Source organism: Astatotilapia calliptera, chromosome 23 (assembly GCF_964374335.1).
Source record: "Astatotilapia calliptera chromosome 23, fAstCal68.1, whole genome shotgun sequence".
Taxonomy (NCBI): Eukaryota; Metazoa; Chordata; class Actinopteri; order Cichliformes; family Cichlidae; genus Astatotilapia; species Astatotilapia calliptera.
Genome location: NC_137443.1, coordinates 38,525,256 through 38,549,750, shown reverse-complemented (window position 1 = coordinate 38,549,750; position 24,495 = coordinate 38,525,256). Strand labels below are relative to the sequence as shown.

Here is a 24,495-nt window from a genome sequence, read left to right as displayed (position 1 = left end):
TGCATGTATGTCAAATTACCTGTAATATATAGCAATGTGCTTTAACACCCAATCCATACCTCCTCAACTGATATAAAGACTGAAATATTACTGTGAAAAGACAACTTAAAATTTCCACTGTGTGAGAGAAATATCAGGAAAATGAGTAGTTTTACACTAGACATTAGTTTAAATAGATTCACATTTCACTGTCAGTTTAAAAAGGGGGGTATTTTAATATATCCCCCAATAAATCGCATGTAAACTGACAGACAGTACCTTTTATGAAACAGACATTAAAATAAATGGCTGTTGATTTTAGGATGGCAAACTTTACAAAACAAATCACAGCATGATTGCATGTTGTAGTAACTCATTCAAACCAAAGCTGCATGGAATAAGACAAGTTTTTCTGCAAAATATCTTTTAATAGGTTGGTTGGTGGGTTGCTGAAAAAAAGCAGTGATTTCTTCTTTGTTGAGAGACATAACCACATCTTGATACACAGCGTGGTTTAGTAAATCATTCACGCACAAAACTCATTCCAAAAGCGATGGTAATAAAAAAACAAACTAAAAAAGTAATCGGATATAATCCACACAGTGTGTTCAATCTGAAATATGCCTTTAAACTTTGCTAAGTTATATATATATATATATATATATATATATATATATATATGTATGTTGATGTTGATGTTCCCCCAACATCAAATATAAACTTTGCTAAACTTTTGCTAAGTTAGCAAAAGTTTAGCAAAGTTTATATTTGATGTTGGGGGAAATTATATATTTCTTTTTTTAAATATATATATAGCAAAATAATCTAAGTGGTAGTAGATTAGTGGTACAATACAAAGTGGTTGTGTGAATGAAGTGCAATGTTTAGTGTAACCTGTATGTTCAACACTTTTACTGAATTTTCCAGTCATCTTGTAAAATAAACAAAAACCAAAGAAAGAAAAACAAGCATCATAATGTAATCTGTTAAAATCAGCTCACTGTTACACAGTCATTTTAGAGCATTTAAATATAACTATACCGCTTCCTCACTGGACTGACAATGAAACTTGTTTTTTTACTTACATGTCTAGAGGTACATTTTCTTTTAAAATAAATACAGTTATTGTAAAACTGCTGCTCGTGAACTGATTGAACTGAAAGTGAAGTCACCCCTAGCCCTGCACAGTATCAAAGCAAATTAACCCTCTCCAGGCAGGCGTTGCTGATTTGCAACATTTAAAAACTAACAACCTGATTACCCCACATACATATTTTATGAGGTTTTTTTTACTCAGATGTACCACTGCAGGACTTGGTTGTGCATTAGCAACAAAAAGTTTAATCTGAGCCTGAGAGGGTTAAACTGAATACTCGATGGCTTCTTGAAACTGCTACAGTAAATTTGATAATTAATTATGTACATTATATACACATTTTCTAAATAACTTACATAATGCACACTTAAAAGGGTATAATTTCTATTAGGTACATATCATATTACAAAGGTCTGTGACAGTATGGCTTTGTAAATATGCATTACAATATTGTCATCAGAAAAAAAGCAAGTGCAGTCAGAGGACTCTTTAAGCATCTTATACATCTATTCATTGTAAATGTTATGTAACTTTAATGTTTAGTCTAACTCCTGCCTTTTGCTTTTTAAACTTTGATATGGAGACAGCTCTAAACCTTTATGAAAAATACATGACTCTTACAGCTGACTCAAAGACGACAAGACGCTTAAAGACATACTCCCGCTGACAGCAGAGGCCACACTATAAATTATAAGGAGTAGCCTCTACTTGCTAAGCAGCGTTTTAAGGGAGCGGGTGAGTGCGTTAGCAATGGCTGACATGGTACTAGAGTGGCGGACCAGGGCTTTCATGCTGTGCTCCCCTGGCGCTCCAACAGTGGCAGCCTCAGCTGCTTTGAGCAAACAGATATAGTTCATAACAACCTCGTCAACCTTTGCCACGACTTCTCTCTGTTGGTGTGAGGCTGAGGCTCCGAGTCCCCTAACCAGACACATGCAAGCTTCGCAGAGACAACAAAGCACCTGAAAGCTACAAGTCACGGCTAGCAGCATTTCCTCTGGACTGCTGTGGGCCTGTGCCATCCTCCGGCACGCCCGGCCTAATTCTTTTGACTCAACGGAGAGGAGCTGTTTATACTGTGATACATCCTGGTTAGGCATCTGGATGCCGCGCTCACAGCGACCTATGCTGGATCTCACTAATGCGATGAGCTCGCTGGCATCACGGCGGGCATCAGTGAAGCCGGAAGGGAAACCGTACATGTGGTCTTTGAGGGCGTTGATTCGTGCCAGTCGGTCACTGAAGCTCATGTTATTAAGGACCTCGCCATACAGCTGCTCGCCAGCAGCGTCCAGTGCGGAACCGCAGGGGAATATGGCTGAAGCAGCACCGTTATCCTCGAAATCAGGTCCACTGCGACTTCGTCTGGGCCTCTCCCATTCGATCTCATCCTCTTCGCCCTCACTCTTACGTTTAAAGAAACAGTAACTAAAGGGCCCATTACATCTCCAGGGACTTGTGTCCAGTTTTTGAGAGCCCTTCATTTGTTTCGCATCTTTCTGCAATGGAAAAGCCACAGATGCCCTTCTACTGTCTACCCTACTGCCTGTGGACCAGCACGTGGTGTGGGAAGACACAGAGCCTTGGGAGTAGCTCTTGGAGAGCCTCTTCCTAGTTGGTCTCCGCTGGACTTTGGTGTCACCTTGCGGGGGCAGAGACAGTGACAGGGGCTGCTGGCTCCGGCTTCGGGTGGGCTTCTCAAATAGAGCTTCAACACTACCAGAACTTGCAGTTACATTGCTAGAGCTCCGTTTAAGCTCCCGGCCCCGTTGCAGGCTACTGAAGGGATCTGTGTGTGGTAGCGTCGGGGTGACAGCCTGAATGTGGTTCTGACTCGGCCGGGACTGGACAGAATGATTGGGGTCCTGTGTGCATCCTGAATTGCTGGAACTAGTGTTGACTTGAACAGGCTGGGAAAAAGAAGGAGGTGGTGGGGGAGGTGGTGGGGGAGGTGGATTCTGAGGATTGGGTGTTGGAGATGTAATGCAAGCTCTTGGACCAGCTGATGCCTGCCTGACAAAAGCAGAAGGGTGGTCTCCCCTTCCTAGTGAGATAGTGTTGAGGTCTGCTCTTTGACCACCGGGGGCAGCAGAGAAACAAAGAGAATCGTTAGGGCGGGACTGACGAACTGCATGCTTTGACTTCAGGTCTGATCTGAACCATTCCTCTTTGCTGCTAACTTGGCTTCTTGATCGAGGTGGATGACGGCTAGTGGTACCTCCCCCCTCACGGTTTCCGCCTGTAGCAAGTCCTCCGTCGCGGCTGTTACAGCCCTCTCTCTTATAGAGGGACAGAAAGTGCTCTGGGTCCAGACCACTCCTCTCTAGCTCACTTTCTAGGCCAGAAAAGGAGCTCCTCCTCTCAGAAGTAGCTTTCCTGAAATCTAAAGTCTCATTCCTTCTCTGAGCATGCATATCAGGACTTCTCTTGAGTTTGGTAGGAAGTGTTGCAGAATAGTATGACCGTGCATTTTTGTTTGCTGCCTGCATGGCAGCAGCATTAGGGTTAACTACATTTGGGCTGAGGAATGGAGATGATATGGATGAAGGCATACACGGGCAGCGAGCGATGGTGTTTCCCCTATTTTTAACCATTTCAACAAGCTGGGGGTTGCTAGTAATAAAACGCCTTGTGTCCTTTTTAACTCCTCCTCCCATGCCCGCACTCTGCAACTTCCCTCCCTGATGCATCTGGCTGACTGTTAGATAGTTAATCAATTGCCTGTAGGCCTCGCTGCCTTCCTTCTGGTTCAGCCCTTTCAGACAGGCCTGTTGTTTAGCATGCTGATCATTCTGGAGTCGCTTGTTTCCTAAAGGGTCTTTATGCTTAGATGGTGTGGCTGAGGACGGCCGGCCCGGTTCTGACCCAGGGGAAGGTTGGTGAATATTGGGCAGCATTTTCCGAAGGAGGGCAGGATCTGCATGAGGGTGGAGGTCTTTTCCCTGAGTACTCTGGGCAGGGGTGCCAAAGGGGGTTCCGGGTTTGTTATCTTCATAGTTTAACACCCTGAGTAACGAGGAGGAGGAACTAGAAAGCGGGTGCCTTTGCAGATGGTGGTGTTTTGATTCAATGGCACCAGGGCCAAGGGGTGAATCATTTGGGGTAGCACAAACGCTACTGTTCGTGCTGCCACCAGCATCCAGTGATGAGCACAGAGAGCCCTGCAGTGAACTGTGTGCTTCTCCTTGCAGATTTGAAATCCTTTTTGCTAGATGGTATTCACACAGCCGGGCCACACTCTGTTGTCTCGAAATGGGCTGATGGTCACTCTGTAGGTCTGATCCCTGGTCTGATCCCCCTGATCTAGATTTTTTGGTTGGGGATAGCAACGATGCTACAACTAGATGTTCATCTTGCTCAGCAGCTGAAGCTCCGTTATCTGCATCACAGCCCCCCAAGTTGACAACATCTGAGAAGCGGTCAGAGATAACGGAGGAAGGGCGGGGACTTCTATGATGATCACGAGGGAGGCTGTTGACTCCATGGCTCTCGGCTACAGAGTTTTCTGCTAAAAAAGAATCCTGCCTTCTTTGGCTGTCTTCTCGTTCGCAGAATGAGGTGCGCTGGTCCAAGTCAAGATGGCTGCGGCTCCCAATGCTCTCTCCTCGATATCCTTCCCTTGTGCTGAAGGTGTTATACTTTCCGCTGGAGTCTGCTGATTTTTTATGGTGCTTGCCTCCTGGTGTGGTGGAGCTTGGGCGCTGAAGAGTGGCTGAGAGATTAGTCTGGGGCCTTACTTCTGAGCTGTCCGGCCGTGATGATGTGGTGCTTAATTGAGGGCTCCGTCTTGGAGGAACTGCTGGAGGATGAAGGTGTCGTGTTGGACTGCGAGGTTTCTTTTGTATTGTTCCTCCGGTACTGGGGGAGACAGGAAATTCAGTTTTTTCTTCAATTAAAGGTTGGTATCCTTCCCTTGTGGCCACCAGAAGACGCATGTGGCTCTCGCTCAGTCGGTGAGTAGCAGCTAGTTCAGAGATCTCAGTCATCTCTGAGGAGTTGGTCTCATTACCAGAGTCTGAGGATGACTCTGGACTAAAGCCATGAGATATATAAACACCTAGGTGATAAGAGATACAAAGTTAAATGTAGATCATTCAATCTCAATTTATCTGCTGCTGAAAGCTTTGACAGTTAGAACTCTGAACATCTTTGGGTTTTTTTTCCATAGCTTATAGTGAATCCCAAATGAACTTGTGAATCTACACCAAAACAATTTTGTGCAGAAGTAGCAGTTAATATGAAATCTTAGACAGTAGTGACAGAGAACCAAGCTAAACATATTGTTAATTCTATTTAGCAGGCACAATGCACAACACATGTACCTGATATGGCTAACAGCTAACTCTGCTCCATAGACTCCTAAACAAAGGCCCTGACTGGCAGGTAGCATTAAAAGTTAGCAATTAATTGTCGTAAATCTAAATATGAAAGAAAAAAAAAGCAAGCAAATGGTAAAACATTTAAAATAGTTTGCACTGATATATGATGTAAATAGATACATAGTGGTCAAAAAGTAAGGAAAATGGTTGAAGTAGTTTGATGTAGTAGCTAAAAGTATAGTTAAAAAAATAAAATGCAAGCTAAATATACAAGAAATTGACATAGATGTCTGAAAATAGGAATATGATTGATTTTTAATTTTTAAGCCAAGGTATGGCTAACTGTCGAAATTCCTAGCTAAAAGTCTTGAGAGCTTGAAAAAGAAGGCAAGTGTACTTCTACAAGATGTTTCACCTCTCATCCCAGAACCTTTCTGAGTTCTATAAAATGGTGTAGAGTCTCAGGTATTTAACCCCTAGTGGGAGTTGTCCCCTTTGGAAGTAGTCCTGAGCACTGTAGATCATATGAGTCATCACATGAGCTGAGGTATGAAAAAGGGCATGAGTATCATCACATGGGGTTATGGGTGAAACCACTGCAAGACCTTGCCCCAATCCATCATGTGGCCTATGGAGATCACTGAGGCAACATATTGGGGTCGCTGAAGGTTGACACTCCATCATTTTTAAGAACTAATGAAACTGTCCAGTTGTCTTCTTTTTCAAGCTCTCAAGACTACTATGCCCTAGATGACTGGGAACCTAGAAAGACATAACTAGATATTTGTTTTTGCCAACTGGTTAGGGAATATGCATTTTTCCTTAGTGACAGGTGGATGCCAAGAGGTCATTGATCAGTCTTTAGGCTTGCGTGACTAGTACTTTAGCAATAATTTTCTCAGAGACTGCCATTAACTTCCAGCCGCTCCTTGTGACCAGTTGAGAATATAAACTTTTTCCTCATAATCGGTGGTTTTCAGAGGGTTGGACCAGTCTTTAGACCTTTGCGACTGTCTTACATGCTTGATCCCACAGTGTCATCATGGTTGTCACACATCCAAAATGGTGGGCAAGTTAATGTCACGTGGTCACTTGTCTGCAAAACCTTAATTAGCAAATGTGTAGCCAGCAGTTGAAACTGAGCTAAAACGGAAGATGAACATATGAAACTTTTAGCAACAAGTAATAGTTACACTTTTGAAAGTATCAGTAAACATAATTAACAGCTTAAATGGATGTTGAAGGTTAGGGTGGAACTGTAACTAAAACTAGTGGATTAATGTTTGAATTACTCCACTAGTTGCTACTCAATGTTGACCAAGCTAGTAGTTATGGTTAATGATTGAGGCAGTTTACAGACCATAGCTGCTAAATATGTAATTGTTAAGACTAAATTGTAAGCTGAAAGCAATTCAGATCTAGTTTAAAATGAGTTTAAAGTCCATTTGACAGAGCTAGGGAGGGAGAATTTAAGACAAAGAAAAGTTGGTAACCACTGGCTCAGTCAAGTTAAAGTGCTGTAAAATCAGTGCTAAATAAAGGCATCAACATTACTTTGCTGCATTAGTATTCAACAGACCTGGATTGTTACCGCTGGGTGGTGGCGGTGGTGGAGGCTTCTGTTCAGAGACAGAGAGAGCTTGCAGCGCTTGCAGTGTATTCATGACCGCATTTTCCAGTCCTCTCTCCCCTCCCCTGCTCCCTTCCCCCTCCCCATGCGTTGGAATGGCATCGATTAGTGAAACCGGAATATCGTCATTTTCACGTGTGCTTAGAGGCCTTCCCTCGGGTGCAACGTCCTCATCCAAACTGTCGCGAAAGCCTGGTGGTGGTGCTGCGATCGCAAGGTTGAGTGTCTGCAGCAGGGTGTCGTCTTCATCATCGTCAACACCATCATCGCCCTCGGGAGGAGGCAGCGACGTCAGGTCGATAATGTCGTCCGTAGAACCGGAAAGTGTGAGAAAGGTAGCTTTGCCGGCTGCTGTGGGTAGGCCCTCCCCTTGGATACCATCATGTGTCTCATCACCCACTGGCGTCCCCCCAGTGGAATCTTCTTCACAAGAATCCTCGTCTGGATCGCTTGTATTGCCACGATAAACTAGTTCCCTTAGCTCCTCACTACTTTCCTCGCTTATGATGTTACTATAGACGTGCTGAAATGGCTCTCTGTCCTGTTGCTGAAAGTATGTGTTGTTGTGCAAGTAGGGCGGTCCGTAGTTGGGTACCTCCGGGCTCTCTAACAGTCTTTCATAGCGTAAGTTCTTAAATTTATTGAGGGGTGGGTTCCCCTCAAAAATAAATGACACTTTGGCGCTCCGAGGTGAGTCTTGAGTTTTGTGTCTGGTAGCTGGAGGCAGAGGAGGGGGCAACGGACTCCTTCGGTTCTCAAGGTCTCTGTCAGGGTTTGGTGGTTCGTGGAAGTAAGGAGAAATGCTGTTTTCCCTTTGCCCATTGTCTGAGTACTCAGAGTCTCTGCTGTAGATCTCTACTTGACCAGGCTCCTCATTGTCCCCAAAAGATGTGCTGTAAGGCCACTCCAGGACACGTTCCTGACCTGCAAGGAACACAAGATTTTATCGCTTTACCTGTTTTGTATTTGATTTTGATTCAACTTTAAAGACCTGTTTCAGTTAAGCACTCTATTTCAAAGCAGGGTTCAATTTTTAAATGTGTGACCTCGCAACAAGTTTTCATAGTTTCATGTGGAGTATTTTTCCAGACCATCAACATCTACTACTCAAGTGAAACTTTAGATATCCACCAATTTGTCCTAAACAGATGGCTTGTAATCCATATTATGTCACATACACACAGACAGGGCTGGGCCATATCATACCATACCATATCCTATTCACGGTAATACCGGTATAATGTTAGGCGATAAGAAAATGAAATATCGCAATGGAATATGGTTAAAACGCGCCTGCGCAGTGCCTTTGTTTTCAGACGCACATGGCAGAAAAAGCATGGCGGCAACGGAGAATGGTAAATGGCCTGTATTTATATAGCGCTTTACTAGTCCCTAAGGACCCCAAAGCGCTTTACATATCCAGTCATCCACCCATTCACACACACATTCACACACTGGTGATGGTAAGCTACATTGTAGCCACAGCCACCCTGGGGCGCACTGACAGAGGCGAGGCTGCCGGACACTGGCGCCACCGGGCCCTCTGACCACCACCAGTAGGCAACAGGTGAAGTGTCTTGCCCAAGGACACAACGACCGAGACTGTCCAAGAGAACCGGCAACCTTCCGATTACAAGGCGAACTCCCAACTCTTGAGCCACGATCGCTCAGAATGGGAAGGACAGAAGCGGTTTGTTGAACGAAACAGATGAACCAGGATTGGTTTGTTAAAATGGTGCAACTTCAGTGGTGTGGAACTGGTTTGGCTTTCGTCCATTAGATACACACCAAAGCACAATTTTTGGTAGCGCATGCAAGCGGGCCGTTGTTATCAGTGTTGGGACTAACGCGTTATTAAGTAACGCGTTACAGTAACTACGTTATTATTGTGGTAACGAGCATGGTAACTAGTTATTATGCCAAAACCAGGAACGCGTTACTCGTTACTGGGATTTAGATAGGGTCGTTACTCGTTACTTCATGTGGTGGCTATCGTGGAGCTTCCACAGATTCAGTAACATTAGCAAGTGGTGGAGGCCAGCAGGTGGATGAAGGAAAGGGGACGCAGAAGGAAAAGAGACCCGAGGCGGCCGCCGGTCCAAGTGTGAACTGAACTTCAGGTAAGAAGTTATGACCTGCAGTCTATCTGGGTCAGATATAAACCAAGTTTAGGTGGAGTTTATTTTCGTTATTCTGACTTTTTCCGTACTGCGTGCTAGCTAGCATGACGGAGTTTCTATACAGCTGGGTGGGTGCTATGAAGTTAATGATGTTGAACTTTATTTTGTTCATAAGTTATTAGAGTTGCCAACCGTCCCGTCTGGTATTCAGAGAAAATATTACGCGTTTCGTATTGAGGTGAAAAGGAACAGTTTGTCCCGTAATTCAGCTACAATGAAAAAGGCACAAAGCTGCAGTTATTCTGTGTCTTTGCTGCACAGCTGCCTCTTCTTTCATTCTCCCCCTCCCTCTCCCGTTTCTACTTCAATCATGAAAACTGATCAATGATCAGCTGATCGTCTTTTCTCTCTTGTTTGTTTATCGCTCACTTTGCGCCGAAAGAGGAAACCAGCGGATGTCGCGCTAAACAACAGCAGCACGTTTAAGCTTGATCAGCTGTTGTTAGAATTTATTTAATATTAATTTCTAGTATCAGCTGATGTTTGCTGGAGCAACAGCTGCACAAAAGCTGCTGGTCATGATATGGTTTGGTTATCTGGTGAGAGGGAAACATGAAGATGAAACCAGGAGATGTCCTTACTGAATCATGAGAGCTGAACAGGTGATGGAGAAACAGGTTTACCTTTTAGGTGACATGAATGAGTTGAAGGGAAGTTATGAACTGTTTCTGAGAGACAAATAACCCCAGGATCCTTTTTTAGGTAGCTGACAGCTGGTAACTGTGCAGGTGCGGATCTAGTGAAGTGTTGCCAGGGGGGCAGGTAGGGCATTAACGGGGAAAGGGGGGCACAAAGAAATACTTTTCTTTCTTATTCTCATTTAAAATGTCTAGCTTTTAAAAAATAATTATCTGAATCTTACAACAAACGATTGATAGATTGATGCATACAGTGGGGCAAAAAAGTATTTAGTCAGCCACCGATTGTGCAAGTTCCCCCACTTAAAATGATGACAGAGGTCAGTAATTTGCACCAGAGGTACACTTCAACTGTGAGAGACAGAATGTGAAAAAAAAATCCATGAATCCACATGGTAGGATTTGTAAAGAATTTATTCGTAAATTAGGGTGGAAAATAAGTATTTGGTCACCTCAAACAAGGAAAATCTCTGGCTCTCACAGACCTGTAACGTCTTCTGTAAGAAGCTTTTCTGTCCCCCACTCGTTACCTGTATGAATGGCACCTGTTTGAACTCATCATCTGTATAAAAGACACCTGTCCACAGCCTCAAACAGTCAGACTCCAAACTCCGCCATGGCCAAGACCAAAGAGCTTTAGAAGGACACCAGGAAAAGTATTGTAGACCTGCACCAGACTGGGAAGAGTGAATCTACAATAGGCAAGCAGCTTGGTGTGAAAAAATCAACTGTGGGAGCAATCATCAGAAAATGGAAGACATACAAGACCACTGATAATCTCCCTCGATCTGGGGCTCCACGCAAGATCTCATCCCGTGGGGTCAAAATGATCATGAGAACGGTGAGCAAAGATCCCAGAACCACACGGGGGGACCTGGTGAATGACCTGCAGAAAGCTGGGACCAAAGTAACAAAGGTCACCATCAGTAACACACTACAACGGCAGGGAATCAAATCCCGCAGTGCCAGACGTGTTCCGCTGCTGAAGCCAGTGCATGTCCAGGCCCGTCTGAAGTTTGCCAGAGAGCACATGGATGATACAGCAGAGGATTGGGAGAATGTCATGTGGTCAGATGAAACCAAAGTAGAACTTTTTGGTATAAACTCAACTCGTCGTGTTTGGAGGAAGAAGAATACTGAGTTGCATCCCAAGAACACCATACCTACTGTGAAGCATGGGGGTGGAAACATCATGCTATGGGGCTGTTTTTCTGCCAAGGGGACAGGACGACTGATCCGTGTTAAGGACAGAATGAATGGGGCCATGTATCGTGAGATTTTGAGCCAAAACCTCCTTCCATCAGTGAGAACTTTGAAGATGAAACGAGGCTGGGTCTTCCAACATGACAATGATCCAAAACACACCGCCCGGGCAACAAAGGAGTGGCTCCGTAAGAAGCATTTGAAAGTCCTGGAGTGGCCTAGCCAGTCTCCAGACCTCAACCCCATAGAAAATCTGTGGCGGGAGTTGAAAGTCCGTGTTTCTCGGCGACAGCCCCAAAACATCACTGCTCTCGAGAAGATCTGCATGGAGGAATGGGCCAAAATACCAGCTACTGTGTGTGCAAACCTGGTAAAGACCTATAGTAAACGTTTGACCTCTGTTATTGCCAACAAAGGTTATGTTACAAAGTATTGAGTTGTATTTTTGTTATTGACCAAATACTTATTTTCCACCCTGATTTACGAATAAATTCTTTACAAATCCTACCATGTGGATTCATGGATTTTTTTTTCACATTCTGTCTCTCACAGTTGAAGTGTACCTCTGGTGCAAATTACTGACCTCTGTCATCATTTTAAGTGGGGGAACTTGCACAATCGGTGGCTGACTAAATACTTTTTTGCCCCACTGTATATACCATCAAAACAGTGTACATCACTGTCACAACAGTGTTTATTTTCATTCAAAGGCTTTATGATTTTTCCTATAATGGTGGGCTGGTCTCTAGTCAAAATGCCCGGGACGATTTTTTTGTCCCAGTCCAGCTCTGTATGCAGCTCATCTGCAGTCTGGTGTTACCTACATCTTCCTATTCAGAAGGCAGAATTTCCGAGTTCTGAGTACAATCGAAAGCACCACGACTGCAGTTTTTGTGTTGGATGTAAAAGGCGCACATGATGCTGTGACGTAGGCTAGAATCATGGCAGCAGTCAATGACGGTCCAGGCGTGGGATTTCTCTCGTGGAAATATGCACATTATCTTTTCCTTTCTATTGGTAGGTGGCACAGTGCACTTGTGGCAAGTAAGCAAGCTAGAAGACTGGCAAAGTTATGGAAGCAACACATTAACAAGAGAATTCTGAGTAAAACCAAAGTTACTTTCCCTAGTAACTAGTTACTTTGAAAGTAACGAGTAACTTGAAGTAACTGAGTTACTTTTGAGAGAAGTAACTAGTAATGTAACTAAGTTACTATTTTAAAGTAACTTACCCAACACTGGTTGTTATTACCGTATTTTTCGGAAAATAAGTTGCTCTTAAAATCCTTTGATTTTCTGAAAAAATCGACAGTGCCCCTTATAATTCTTCTGTATGAATTATGGTTGTACTTACTGACCTCGAACCGATTTGTGGTACACGGCGCTCAAAAATCTGTAAAAAAATGTTTTAGTACGACTTTGCTAAGCTACGAAGCCACACCGCTTGATGGATTGTCGGAGCATTACAGCTATCATAGTCGGGAACCTTGCAGAGTGATACGTACTGTGCTTCAATATTACCGTATTGTGTGTGTATAACCTCATTTTTAAGTTTTGTGGATATTATCCATGGTTATGCTGAGGATACGTCGGCCAATTTCCACTGGAAATGCCTTTTGGCTAAACTGCCAGCAAGGAATTTGCATTTTCACTGTTAAATTTTTATGTAGCTTTAATGCACATTAAAAAACAGCTGCTTGCTTTTTTTGTTGTTGTTTTTTTTTGCACTAATAAAGTTGCAGAGTTGCAAAGTATTGTGTCTAGTGTCAATTATATCGTCAGTTATAAAGTTATCGCAAATTTTCAAATATATATCGTGATAAATATTTTTGGCCATATTGCCCTGCCCTACACACAGACATGGATCATACTTACTAAGGTCATCCACTCCTGTGCTATTGCAGTGGGCCATGCTGAAAATAGATCTTCTCGAGTCCACTAGGAGGCGATAGTATCCTGCTGTTAGACAAGCCAGGTTCATTGCATCACTTGACTCCATGATCAGTGTGATGGGCTGTGAAAACAAAAAAGGGAGGATGTGCAGAAAAAAAATAGTTAAAGAAAACAACAGATGCTAAAATTAATGCAAGGCATTTTTGGGGTGGGGGGAGACTTGTTTTCAAAGACAGCTGTGCTCTGCTCTCACCCTGACGTCCAGAACATGCAGCTCCAGCCGGACATTGGTCTCATCCTCAGTGAGGATCTCAATGCGATTCACATGGCTGAAGTCAGCCAATAGGGCCACCAGGTTTGTGCGGGCATTGATGACGTGGCTGATGCCGTAACGTGGGCCCACTAACAGCGTCACCTCTGTCTGTTTCTCACCTTGCTACGGATTTCAAAACAAACAAACAAATTAAAATCAGCGAAAAGCTCAAGAAGAACTGACATTTACTCTCAAATTTTTCACAAGGCTTCCTGGATCAAATGGGCTTACCAACAGTATTGATTTGAACTCCCTCCCTCCAAAGAGTCTGAGTTCACTGAGGTACCTCAGGTAATGCACCTTGGCCTGCAAAGCGGTCAACTGTGCAGAGAGGAGCAAGGACATTAGTAAGAATCTGAAAAGGAAATAGCTTCCACCACAAGCAAATGCAATTTGTCTTCTAATGTCAGGATGTAAAGCACTCTCAAAACTATTTTGATCTGGCCCGCTGATTTTCCATTATATCCCATCATGTCATTTATATCTGATAAGGTTCCAAAGAGCTGCTCCACAGCAGTGCCACTCTTTACACCCTGCTTTTGTGGAGTTGTGCCTCTCCTGTGAGTGTGATTTAAACTCGAGATGCCAAACATTACAGCTGCTTTCATTTTACTCCAGTGTTCATTCATTCATGACCTGAGGTTTTATCCCTTCACTCTTAATTCCAAAGTGTAGTCCAGCAATATTTTACTGTGCAGTCAGCCTCACATAGAAAATGCTAATAGGAACGTCTGATCTCTGTGAATACATTTGATTAGCTAGTGCCAATCGAGCCGCTTGGCCTTATGCACATGGGCTGAAGCTTTGGTGTGTTTCAACTGATATACATTCATCACCTACAACATAAAGCTGCATTACTTTGATTAAACTGGAGTAATATCAGTTTGCCTGCTGATAATTGATGTCGCCAGCATTCAGGTTCTTTGCCCACTTCTGCTTTAGAGTGGCTCTTTGTATATTATGATGTACAGACGTGTTATAAATCAAATAAGCACAGGCACTGTGCCTGGCTTGGTGCTTTTTGAGACCCAGCCCATGTTTCAACATGCTCGGGAAGTTGTACATGAGCTTATGATGTGTTCTGGAGTGGAGAATGGGGGTCATTTGAAAAAAAAAAAAAAATCATGGTGGACATAGCCTTTGCACCTTACTGTTGGTTCTTGATGGATTAGGTCAAGGGTGGTAAACATATGACCCAGGGGCTAAAATCAGCCCAGCAAAGACTCCAATCCAGGCCACTGGATAGCTTTAGGAAAATTTTTGTATTTGCTTAATTGAAGTTTTAAAGCATTTCCTGCTGATAAAGGTGGCCCACATCACCATTCATATTACAACAAAGTACCAGGACCTTTTCTACAATTTTACACATTTAGTTATTGCACTTTAAGCCCAAAGCTGTCAGAGTGCTTTCATTTACTACAGCATTTCTTTATCATGTAGAAAAACTGAGACATGCTGTTAAAATTGTACTTTTTTAGTTAAACTTCTGGAAAATGGGAGATCACATTGGGCTCCATACAGCCCATCGTGTAAAATGAGTTTGACATCCCTGGATTAAATGACGGATCCAGACAGATGACGCACTATTCTTCTAGGTATTGCCTCACTTTGTGTTTAGATAATGACAGTTGGGCCTAAAACGTTAGCACAAAATGATCCCATAGCACAAGACAGCCATTAAATCCCCTTCCTATAGGAGTCAAAGGCTCAGGTTTTGCTTTGATTTGTCTGTCAGATGCAAATGGTTTCATTTATTAGTTTAGAAAACTGAGAATCTGACTCTAAATATGCATCATATTTCATAGCAAATAACAGAAATGAATGATCAAGAGCTCGGCTGCAATATGAGACTTGTTTTGTGGGGTCGTAAAATGGTATGAAATATGTGTATCCTCGAGGAGAAACTTGCGCATACATAATATTCAGTCGGAATGAATACATGTTTGGTGCTCCAGTGAGCATTTGTGGAGACTCGACTATGCATGTGAGATCAGCTGTGAGCATTAGGGATATATGTTCATCGCAATAAATGAAAATTTCCATCAGTGCAATGCTGTGGTTCATCCATGTGTTTTTAATTGAATACATTTAGCTTTTGTTATTTATAGAAATGAGCTACAGCATGGCCTAGTTCAGTGTAACTTAAATGCTGCACACTATGTGAGATTTGTCCATTCTATGTGTAGAAGAGAAGCCATAACCTGATATGGGTTAGTATCGAAATCAGCTGATCTGCTGGGATTGTGGCTGAACTTGAGCTGGTGGTCTGTCTGAACTAATGCCATGCTCAATTTGATGTTTCACAGCATTGTTTTGGAGCTTTTTTAGAATTTAAGAAATAATATCTACTTCCTACATCATGCATCAAATACAACATGTCCAGAGTTGATTTACGCAGCGAGGCTCAGAAATGTGAGCCCATGGCCTATCCCATGACTCTATGGGACATTAAAGTCCGCAAGAACTCACAAACAAGTGCCGATGGCTTACCATGAATACACTCTATCTAACTCTGATTCACTAACAGAATTTGCATGACAGCTGATTGTAAATCACTGGGTGCCGCTGAAACTCTTGCAAGGGTCGGCTGCTGATTTGTACTTGTCAAAGTTAATATGGGTGCTGGAGAATGAGAAGACTGGCAGCTGCTTGCATCATTGAAACAGTTTTTGTTTGTTTGTTTGTTTTTTTAAAAAGCTAAAAAGTTCAGCCCAAGTTTGATTAGCTTCCCCTGACTGGAACATGTGTGCGCTTTTAAATTTAAATATCTTATTATGCATAAAGTTTGACAATCCATTGTTATTCACATTAGCATTCAAGGTCTAGCTTGACAAAGGGTCTTAGGTTGACAAGGGTGAGAACCTTTACAAGGTGGAGTATGGCAACGATGCTATTTTAGGATATTGCGTCAGAAAACGGAGAGGCAGTGTGTTTGCGTGCATGTGTGTGTGTCAGAGTGTGTCAGCTTATTAACAAGGGCAAGGAAAGACAAAGAGAGCTGGTTACTTTTTTCCCTGGAGGCACGAGGTTCTGGTTGGTTTTGAGGATGTGTGTCAGAGCCTTCTTGACGTTTTTCTCCTTCATGCTGGACAGCACAGCAGGAGGCAGAAACAGTGACAAACCCCACTCTTTTCTGTCGAGAGAAGATTGATTTCAGCATAAAGCAGCCCTTAGAAAAAAAAATCCTTCCACAGTGGTTAAAAAACAGCTACAAATTGGGAGGGAAGCTGTTAGTAACAACAAAACGATGAATTGACTTTCAGGTGGACAGCTTTGTCAAAGGAGAAAGTGTTTCCTCAACAGGACCTTAAAAATGTGAGAGAGCTATATGCGCTGAGACCCTAATATTTACAGTGCTTTACTCAGTGCTGGAGGACAAGTTAAATAAGGGCAGCCAGGCGGATTCCCTTACTTACACTGGGACTGCACAGAAACAGATGTGTCAACATTATATTGCCATATAAAAGTACAATAACAGCATTTTCTTGTAACTCTCAATTGATTAAAAAACAAACAAACATCCTGACTGTTTGCTAAAGTCACGCTTCTTCTAAAGGTGACCGGTTATGCTCATTTACAACTCTATTTTTTTGTACTTAGACTCTACAAGGGTAGCTTTGCATATTTCATAATTCGAAGTACTCTTCATTTTTCTCATACTGAGCCACTGTCTCCTGTTTTAGCTCCTCTCCCTTTAATAATAATAATAATAATAATAATAATAATAATAATAATAATGGATTGGATTTATATGGCGCTTTTCAAGGCACCCAAAGTGCTTTACAATGCCACTATTCATTCACTCTCACATTCACACACTGGTGGCCTTTAAGGCCACCCTGCCTCTAACCCAGGTTTCTCTTAATTGGCTTTCTAATTGATGGGTGGGGCTTCCTTAAAACATTCATATTAGGGATATCCACACTGAGTGACATTAAATAAAGTGTGAAACAGAGTGAAAGGGCATATAAAATCCAGCCGCAACCTGACTTCAGCCCATTTGGGCAATATGATGATTTTATTATTTAATCCTTTGGCCATCTTTAATATGAGCATCCACCACTAAAAATAACGGTTTAACTGTTGTCAAAAAACAGGAAATTTACCATTTAAAAAGGTGTCTTTAGTGTTAAAATTTGTCTACGTGGGTAGTAGTTACAGTAGTTACTCCATGTAACCCCGCCTCTTCGAGTACTGAACACTGATTTCTTTTACCTTTGCTTGTGTTGGGTGACTAAACTTTATTCTATCGTGGTTCCTTTGGCACTCCTTACCTGTGCCTCTGGATGCATCATCATCCTACTATTACAATGTATGTATGTATAATCGTTCCCAGACCTCCCAGAACTGGCTCAATCTTGATTAAACTTGGCCTAAAAACTACTTTGGGTACCAAGATTCATAAATGGTAAATGGCATGTATTTGTATAGCACTTTACTAGTCCCTAAGTACCCCAAAGCGCTTTACACAACCAGTCATTCACCCATTGATGATGGCAAGCTACATTGTAGCCACAGCCACCCTGGGACGCACTGACAGAGGTGAGGCTGCCGGACACTGGCGCCACCAGGCCCTCTGACCACCACCAGTAGGCAACAGGTGAAGTGTCTTGCCCAAGGACACAACGACCGAGACTGTCCAAGCCAGGGCTCAAACCGGCAACCTTCCGATTACAAGGCGAACTCCCAACTCTTGAGCCACGATCGCCCCATAACATCAACATGGTGATTGATTAAAGTATTTATCTCACATAAAAAGTAACTGTTTCTGTTTATCTGTATTTGGATATAGAAGTTGCATGATTAGGGCAGGTTCAAGAATCTATGCCATTTTCAGGTATGCATTTAGCAGTCATTTAGTAGTAATTAAGCTCTTACGGTTTTATGGGTAGATCATGCAACAGAAAAGATATCTATAACAATCAACATAAATAGCTGACAATATTGGTTGTACCACATACACAATGGGGTATGACTACTATTAAGTTACATCTTCCTATTGTATTTCTAATGGGTCCAAATTGTTGGTAATTGAATGGACTTCGATTACAATTCTCAACTGTAACTGTATCAGGTTTTTACAAGATAACTTTTTTAGAGCAAAACTTGCATCAATGGTGATTATTAATGCTGATCACTTAATCACTGATGACGATTTAGAGGTGGGTTAATATCTCAACACTGAACTGCAGAATACTGAAAAAAACATAATTTAAGAAACTAGAAAATATTACCTTTTAAATTCAAGTCTCTTCATTATAGGCGAACATTTTCTAACCCTACACAGTGTGCTCACTGCTAGTCATATATTCATGTACAAAGATTATTCGAAAATATTTTTGTATTATTTGGAGTTTTATTTTACCCGTATCATATTCAAACTAATAATCAGCCATGAGTTTTGATGTAAGCACATCTGAGAATGCCATAAATTTTCTCAAGTTGCCATTAACAACAGTCTGACAGTGTCAGCAAACTATTCAAGGAAACATTTCTTTCTGTTATGTGATTTTTTTTTGTTTAGCCAGAAAGATGCATTCATCCAAGAAGGGAACAAGGGCAACGAATTCGAATAATGCCAGATAAACTTTTGCAAAACCATCAGAAAACTTTTAGAAAAAAAACTCTGTTATTTATTATTAATGATGAGCTGCAGCCTGTACAAGAGTTTTACATTTACAGACATGTCAAGAGTGTCAAAAACACACTCGTACCCACAGCTGCATTTACATGCACACTTACTGGATGTATTTCAGGGAGACCTTCTGACTCTGTCTGGTTGTCATGGTGAGGATGTACATCTGCAATGCAGCCAATCGCAGCGCAGCATCATACTTGAGCTCCTGGCCAAACCGCTCTAAGACCACATCGTTACAACTCTGCAGTAAAGGAGAAAGTTACGTAAGAGTCCTTAAGTTTTTTGGGGCTTGTGAAGCGCATTTCATCTCTACAAAGAGCTATTCGAGCACCAGCGCATCCCCACTGAGCTGTAATAAGTTGTTCACAACCTCTGTGGCTAGAGATCCCTTCAAAGGGATGCGCTGTAGCTTCCAGTCCCAGATGAAGGACTCGGAAACACAAAATAGTGAACTCTGACAGAAAGAAAAAAAAGATGATTAACTTGGCTTCTCTCAGGCTATTTCACTTGACTAATTATCAAAGGAATCCTCAGGAAGCAATTTATTATTTCAGAGGGAAGTAGTTCATACAACAGTTGATATAAAGACTTCATTTGCAAATGAGGATTTTTGTCTTGAAAGGATTAATTCTCCACAAAACTAAGTAAGTCTGTAGATCATGAAAAATAATTTCCAAACCATCTGGCAGCAGAGGATTTGGATGTATTTATATTTAACAGTCGACAAGTCTCACCTCGTGCTCATGCTGCTACTGTTGCCACCGCTCACCTGAACATAGAGGTATTCAAACGCAACAGCGTCTCTCCGCAGCAGCTCCACTGGGTCCCTGGGAACAAAGCTGATTCTAAAGAAACACTTCATCTTGTCACAGCCGGGTCTCTGAGTCACCTGGGGTTGAAAAGCACAGACAAAGAGAAGTGTGAACATGTGAAAACACAGTAAACAAGCTATGTGTAAGTATATGCAGAAACTCAAGTTGTTCAAAAGTTCATGTTGGATCATTACGAGCTTTGAGAGTCATCGTACCAATCACTATCAGAGGTCATGTGGGGTTTTTCAGTAAGTGCAACACCCTAAATCATGTCCCATTTTATTGCCTTTTTTTTTCTTTTACATGGGACAAAGATGAACATCATCCTTTAATTAAAAAAAAGACTTGAAGCTAGTTTGATTTAATAAGACTGGCTTCACGTCTTATTAAATAAAATCATAAACCCAAGAAGAAAAGTCTTATTGTTGTATTCATTCAAGTGAGAAGAAGGGTCATTTTTAAAAGGAGATTCAAAGGGTCAATCATTGGTTTCTAGGCCTGTGTGACTGGGGCCTAAGCTGCTCAAATATTCTTTCAATTTCAAAGAGAAGTAGTGAAAAAGTAGGATGACACTCCAATTAAGTCTACTTCCCGGATTTTGGGAATGCACGGACGTCCTGTTATCTTAGTGTTTGTATATGTATGTAGGTATGGGTGGGCCAATCTGAAGCAAGCCTTTCACAGACATCATCACACATACATTACTAAGATCTATATGTTCTTAAAAAAGAGTTATCATGAATCTCAGTCCTTTTGATTTTTAGTTTATTTCATCATCATAACCGAGTGAATGTTATGTTACTTTCCATATGATTCAAATGTCCTACTTATGTCACCTGTTCAAAACTTCACATTTACTAAAATTTGTATTTGCGATTAAATTTTTGTTCGAGTCACTACTACATACAGAACGTAAAAAAATGGCATTTGTGTCTATGTAAAAAACTAACTCAAACTAATTCAAAGAAATGAAGTTAATAAATAGTTATATGAGAAAATAAGTTAATAATTAATAATGACTGCATGTCAGCTTAAAAGCTCAGGTTCATTTTGTGACAACCTATAGGGTAGTTAACTAGTTTTTACCAGGCGTCGTATTTTAAAAACCAATTAAACTAAATAAACTCTGAAAAATAACCACTTATCATGGGTGTCAAACCAGTGCAAAATCAAACTGCCAAAAATGTGAATCTTCAAGTAAAAGTCTTAAATTTATGAATACATTTATGACCAGTGGTGAACATATATAGCATTGGCTGCAGAAACATTAGTAATGGTACAAAAGCAACGACAGCAGCAGCGGCACTGTTTTGTTTTGTATATTCATAGCCATATTAGTTGTATTAAGACCACTTTGCAACCTAAAGACATGCTTGTGCAATCCAGCAGCAGTAACCTAGAAAAACCTCACTTTGCTTGCTGTGGTTGTTCATGCATTTGCTTCCATCCTCCATTCAAGACAAAACCACAAGACTGGCATCGTCTTTTAAATATTGATCATATTTTGTAAATTATTTAATATTGCGTCGTGTAGAAAGGGCAAGAGTTTTTTTTTTCTTTTAATCTATACACTTCAAGAGTTACCAGCTTCCTCAAACACACCTGTCCTCAGTAGTGACACTCGGGTGTATTACAGTATAGAGAATAGTTTTCAGACTCTCAAAGAGTCTTCAGCCATTGTGTGTGCCACGTGCAGAGCTCTTCACATCTGAACTGTGTGGCATGAATATTAATATTGTCCTCCTGTGATGAACCCTATTAGAATATACTGGGCACTGTGTATGTGTGTGTGGTTGTGTAGGTGTAATGTGAGCTGTCGCCACTGCTGTGCAAGTGCTGATAAATGACACTGGGGTCTAAATGCTGCTTGAATACTGAGCAGGAATGTGTGTGTGTGTGTGTGTGTGTGCCAGTTGTTGTGTGTGAAAGACAGAAAAGAAGGCAAAGAAAGTGAAAAGAACAAGGCAACATCCCCGACCTGAGTAAGCATCTCCTGTTCGTGCAGGAGAAGCAGTTTACTCTCAGAGCCTTCGGTCCTCTGTTCCAACACCAGGGAGAAGTGCTCGATGCATTTGATTGACAGCTTCTCTTGCAGGGTCAGGATAACTTCCTGAAAGAATAATAGAAAAACTCACAATAACAGATTTTAACTGTTCTTGAAAACCTTCCTCAGGATACCTTTAAAATAAAAAAGACTTTTAAGCACACTTAAAAGGGACCTATTACGGTTATTTCCAACTTAATATTTTAAGTCTAGGGTTCTACTGAAGCTTTTTATTCTTCATTGGCTATCAAAAAAGCCTACTGCTCTTATACTGGGACTCTCATGGGCTTCACCCATGACAGTCAAACATAAGGCATGAGGGCCATAATCGGCCAGACAAAGACAGCAGTCCAACCCACTGGACTGTATTGCAAAATATGACAAAGGTGATCAAAGGTGTTCATAAATGTTGGACTTTTAATTGTGTTTTCATATGTTTTACACATACTATTGAATTTGCACTTCTTTTTCTTATATTATATTTCAGAATTTAAATGTGTTGTTAAACTTCTTCACACTGACAGAAAGAGAGGTTTCACTAATTTGGCGAGTCTGAAATATGTCTTTTTTTTTATCATCCTTCCCTTCAGGACAAATATCTTCCGATTTGCTGCCTGTTTGTGAGAGTCAGCCAATCAGACAATTTAAAGCAATTTAAAGGGTGAGGGTTCCACTCATACCCAAAACTATGTCTTATTGAGATTACTTTCTATGACATCATACATAGCCAAAAGAAGAAAAACAGTCTTAAACTGAGTGATGAAGAAAAGTCTGTAGAAAACTCTTCAACCTTCAGTAATTCTGTTATAGATTTATTGCCTTGCCTGGGTTTATTGTCCTGTTGCATGACCCAATTTGGCCAAGCTTTAGCTTTTGAACAGATACATATTTGACTCTAAAATACTTTGGTAGACAGAGACGTTCATGGCTGACTCAGTGACTGCAAGATACCCAGGTCCTGTAGTTCCAAAACAAGCCCAAATCATCACCACTCCACCACCGTGCTTGATAGTTGGTATGAGGTGTTTGTGCTGATGTGTTACGTTTGATTTCCACCAGACATGATGCTGTGCATTATGGTAAACATCTCCATTTTGGTCTCATCTGTCCGAAGGAAATTGCTGTTGAAGTCTTGTGCATGGTGAATCATTGCAAGGCCTGACTCTGGAGTGAATATATAGAAGTGCTCATACTTGGTGATGATTAGCATCTGATCAGCAACACTTATGCTGCTAATTACCCTCTTAATTCCTTAACATATTCTGCACTGGATTACAATATAAGCATATCTAAGTGTTTAAGTAGGTCATGACTACAGTTCCATGCAGGGAAGATATGATGGCATTACGCCTGAATTTTATGCAAAACTGTTATTTTTCCTGTGTTTGTAACATAAACTAAATGACAGAAGCAACAAAGCGGTGTGGAGTGCAGGATAACTTATTCTGGTGGTAACTTTATATAAAAAGGTCAAAGCATGTTTTAGTAAGTAAGGTGTCTTGCTTCCAGCAGGCCTGTCACTCATCTGACTGCTTCCTTTTGGAGCTTTGGTAGTAACACATTTGCATGAGGTGTACCTCAACAGCAGCAGTTCAAACAGTAGCAGTGTGCAGCGATCAAATAGGTGAGCTCAGGTTAAAAGAAAATGTAGCAGCTGTGACTGAGTTCATCAAAGAATCGTCCACTTTGACCAGGTGCAGCACCTCATTCTGATCCCGAAAATCTCTTTAGTCAGTAAATGCTGTCTCCTATTCACTGTATACCCCAACTTGATCATTTGGCATCACCTGGCAGCTTTATTCTACTGGTCATTTCTGTCCCACCCACTGGAGAGTGGTGAATAAGAAAGATAAAAGGCAATTTCTGTCCAGGTTAGGATGACATCCTTTGCTGTGAGGTTGAGAGAAAAGAAAGTCATTATGCCTCTTGCTTTCTGAATTCGCTCTGGGAGTTTCAGAGGATCATAGCTGAATAAGAATTAACAAGTCAAAAAATGAGAATACGCTCTTTGTCGCCTTGACTGAATAACTAAAGAGCTCAAACAAATGGAAGTGAATTTCACAGTCCGCGCGTGTGTTAAGACTCACTAATTTGGACTCTTGATAACATCCCCCTACTGTAATTACAAATGCAGCAGAAGCTGCTTATTTCATGACGTAAGCCTTAAGTTGTTGCACACGCATACCTTGATGGAGGTACTACAGTCAAAGCGAAAGGACTTTGTCTGCCCGTTCTCCAGGTAGACCTTTAGGACATTTGGCATGAACAGAAGAGAGTTGTCCTTCATCGGGTTCTGCAAAGGAGGGACAGGATTAGTCTTTTCATTCTGTGCACGTGCCGTGGGTTCAATACATGGAAGGAATTCATAAAAGTGCCATGTCGTAACTCATTTATGTGACTGTCTTACATCCATTGAAATCGCTGTCTAAAGTGGAAACCAGCTGGCATTGCCTATATAGGTCATACAAGCTCGTGTGTATGCGCGAGTGCATGTGTTTGTGTGGTAGAACTGACCGGAACCTGGCCGTTTATAATGACCTCCTCAGCAAAGCGTACTTTGACCGGATTGGACTTGAGCATGGCTTTTTTGGCTGCACTGATGAACGCTGATTTAGGGGACTAGGAGGCAAGCGTCCAAAAAGTGATAGAGAGAAAGCAAGCAAGAGAGGAGAGGAAGGGAAGAAAGAGACAAACAGATGGAGAGAAAGAGATCAACAGGAAAATCGATGTTCAAACAAAAAAAAAAAAACT

At 41.7% G+C, this 24,495-nt stretch overlaps 1 protein-coding gene across 1 annotated transcript in view; it reads right to left on the bottom strand.

The window, feature by feature from the left end:
- Nucleotides 1-876: 876 nt before the first annotated feature.
- LOC113016550 (FERM and PDZ domain-containing protein 4-like) overlaps nucleotides 877-24,495 on the bottom strand; it is a 41,875-nt gene continuing 18,256 nt past the window's right edge. The window contains exons 6-16 of the mRNA XM_080297008.1: nucleotides 24,259-24,363; nucleotides 23,930-24,037; nucleotides 21,679-21,810; nucleotides 19,658-19,777; nucleotides 18,993-19,129; nucleotides 16,257-16,383; nucleotides 13,482-13,571; nucleotides 13,191-13,373; nucleotides 12,920-13,058; nucleotides 6,974-7,948; nucleotides 877-5,132 (exon numbers count right to left, since the gene is read on the bottom strand). Of these exons, the coding sequence (XP_080153134.1) occupies nucleotides 1,780-5,132; nucleotides 6,974-7,948; nucleotides 12,920-13,058; nucleotides 13,191-13,373; nucleotides 13,482-13,571; nucleotides 16,257-16,383; nucleotides 18,993-19,129; nucleotides 19,658-19,777; nucleotides 21,679-21,810; nucleotides 23,930-24,037; nucleotides 24,259-24,363 (5,469 nt within the window). The 3' untranslated portion in view covers nucleotides 877-1,779. The remainder of the gene's footprint in view (nucleotides 5,133-6,973; nucleotides 7,949-12,919; nucleotides 13,059-13,190; nucleotides 13,374-13,481; nucleotides 13,572-16,256; nucleotides 16,384-18,992; nucleotides 19,130-19,657; nucleotides 19,778-21,678; nucleotides 21,811-23,929; nucleotides 24,038-24,258; nucleotides 24,364-24,495) is intronic.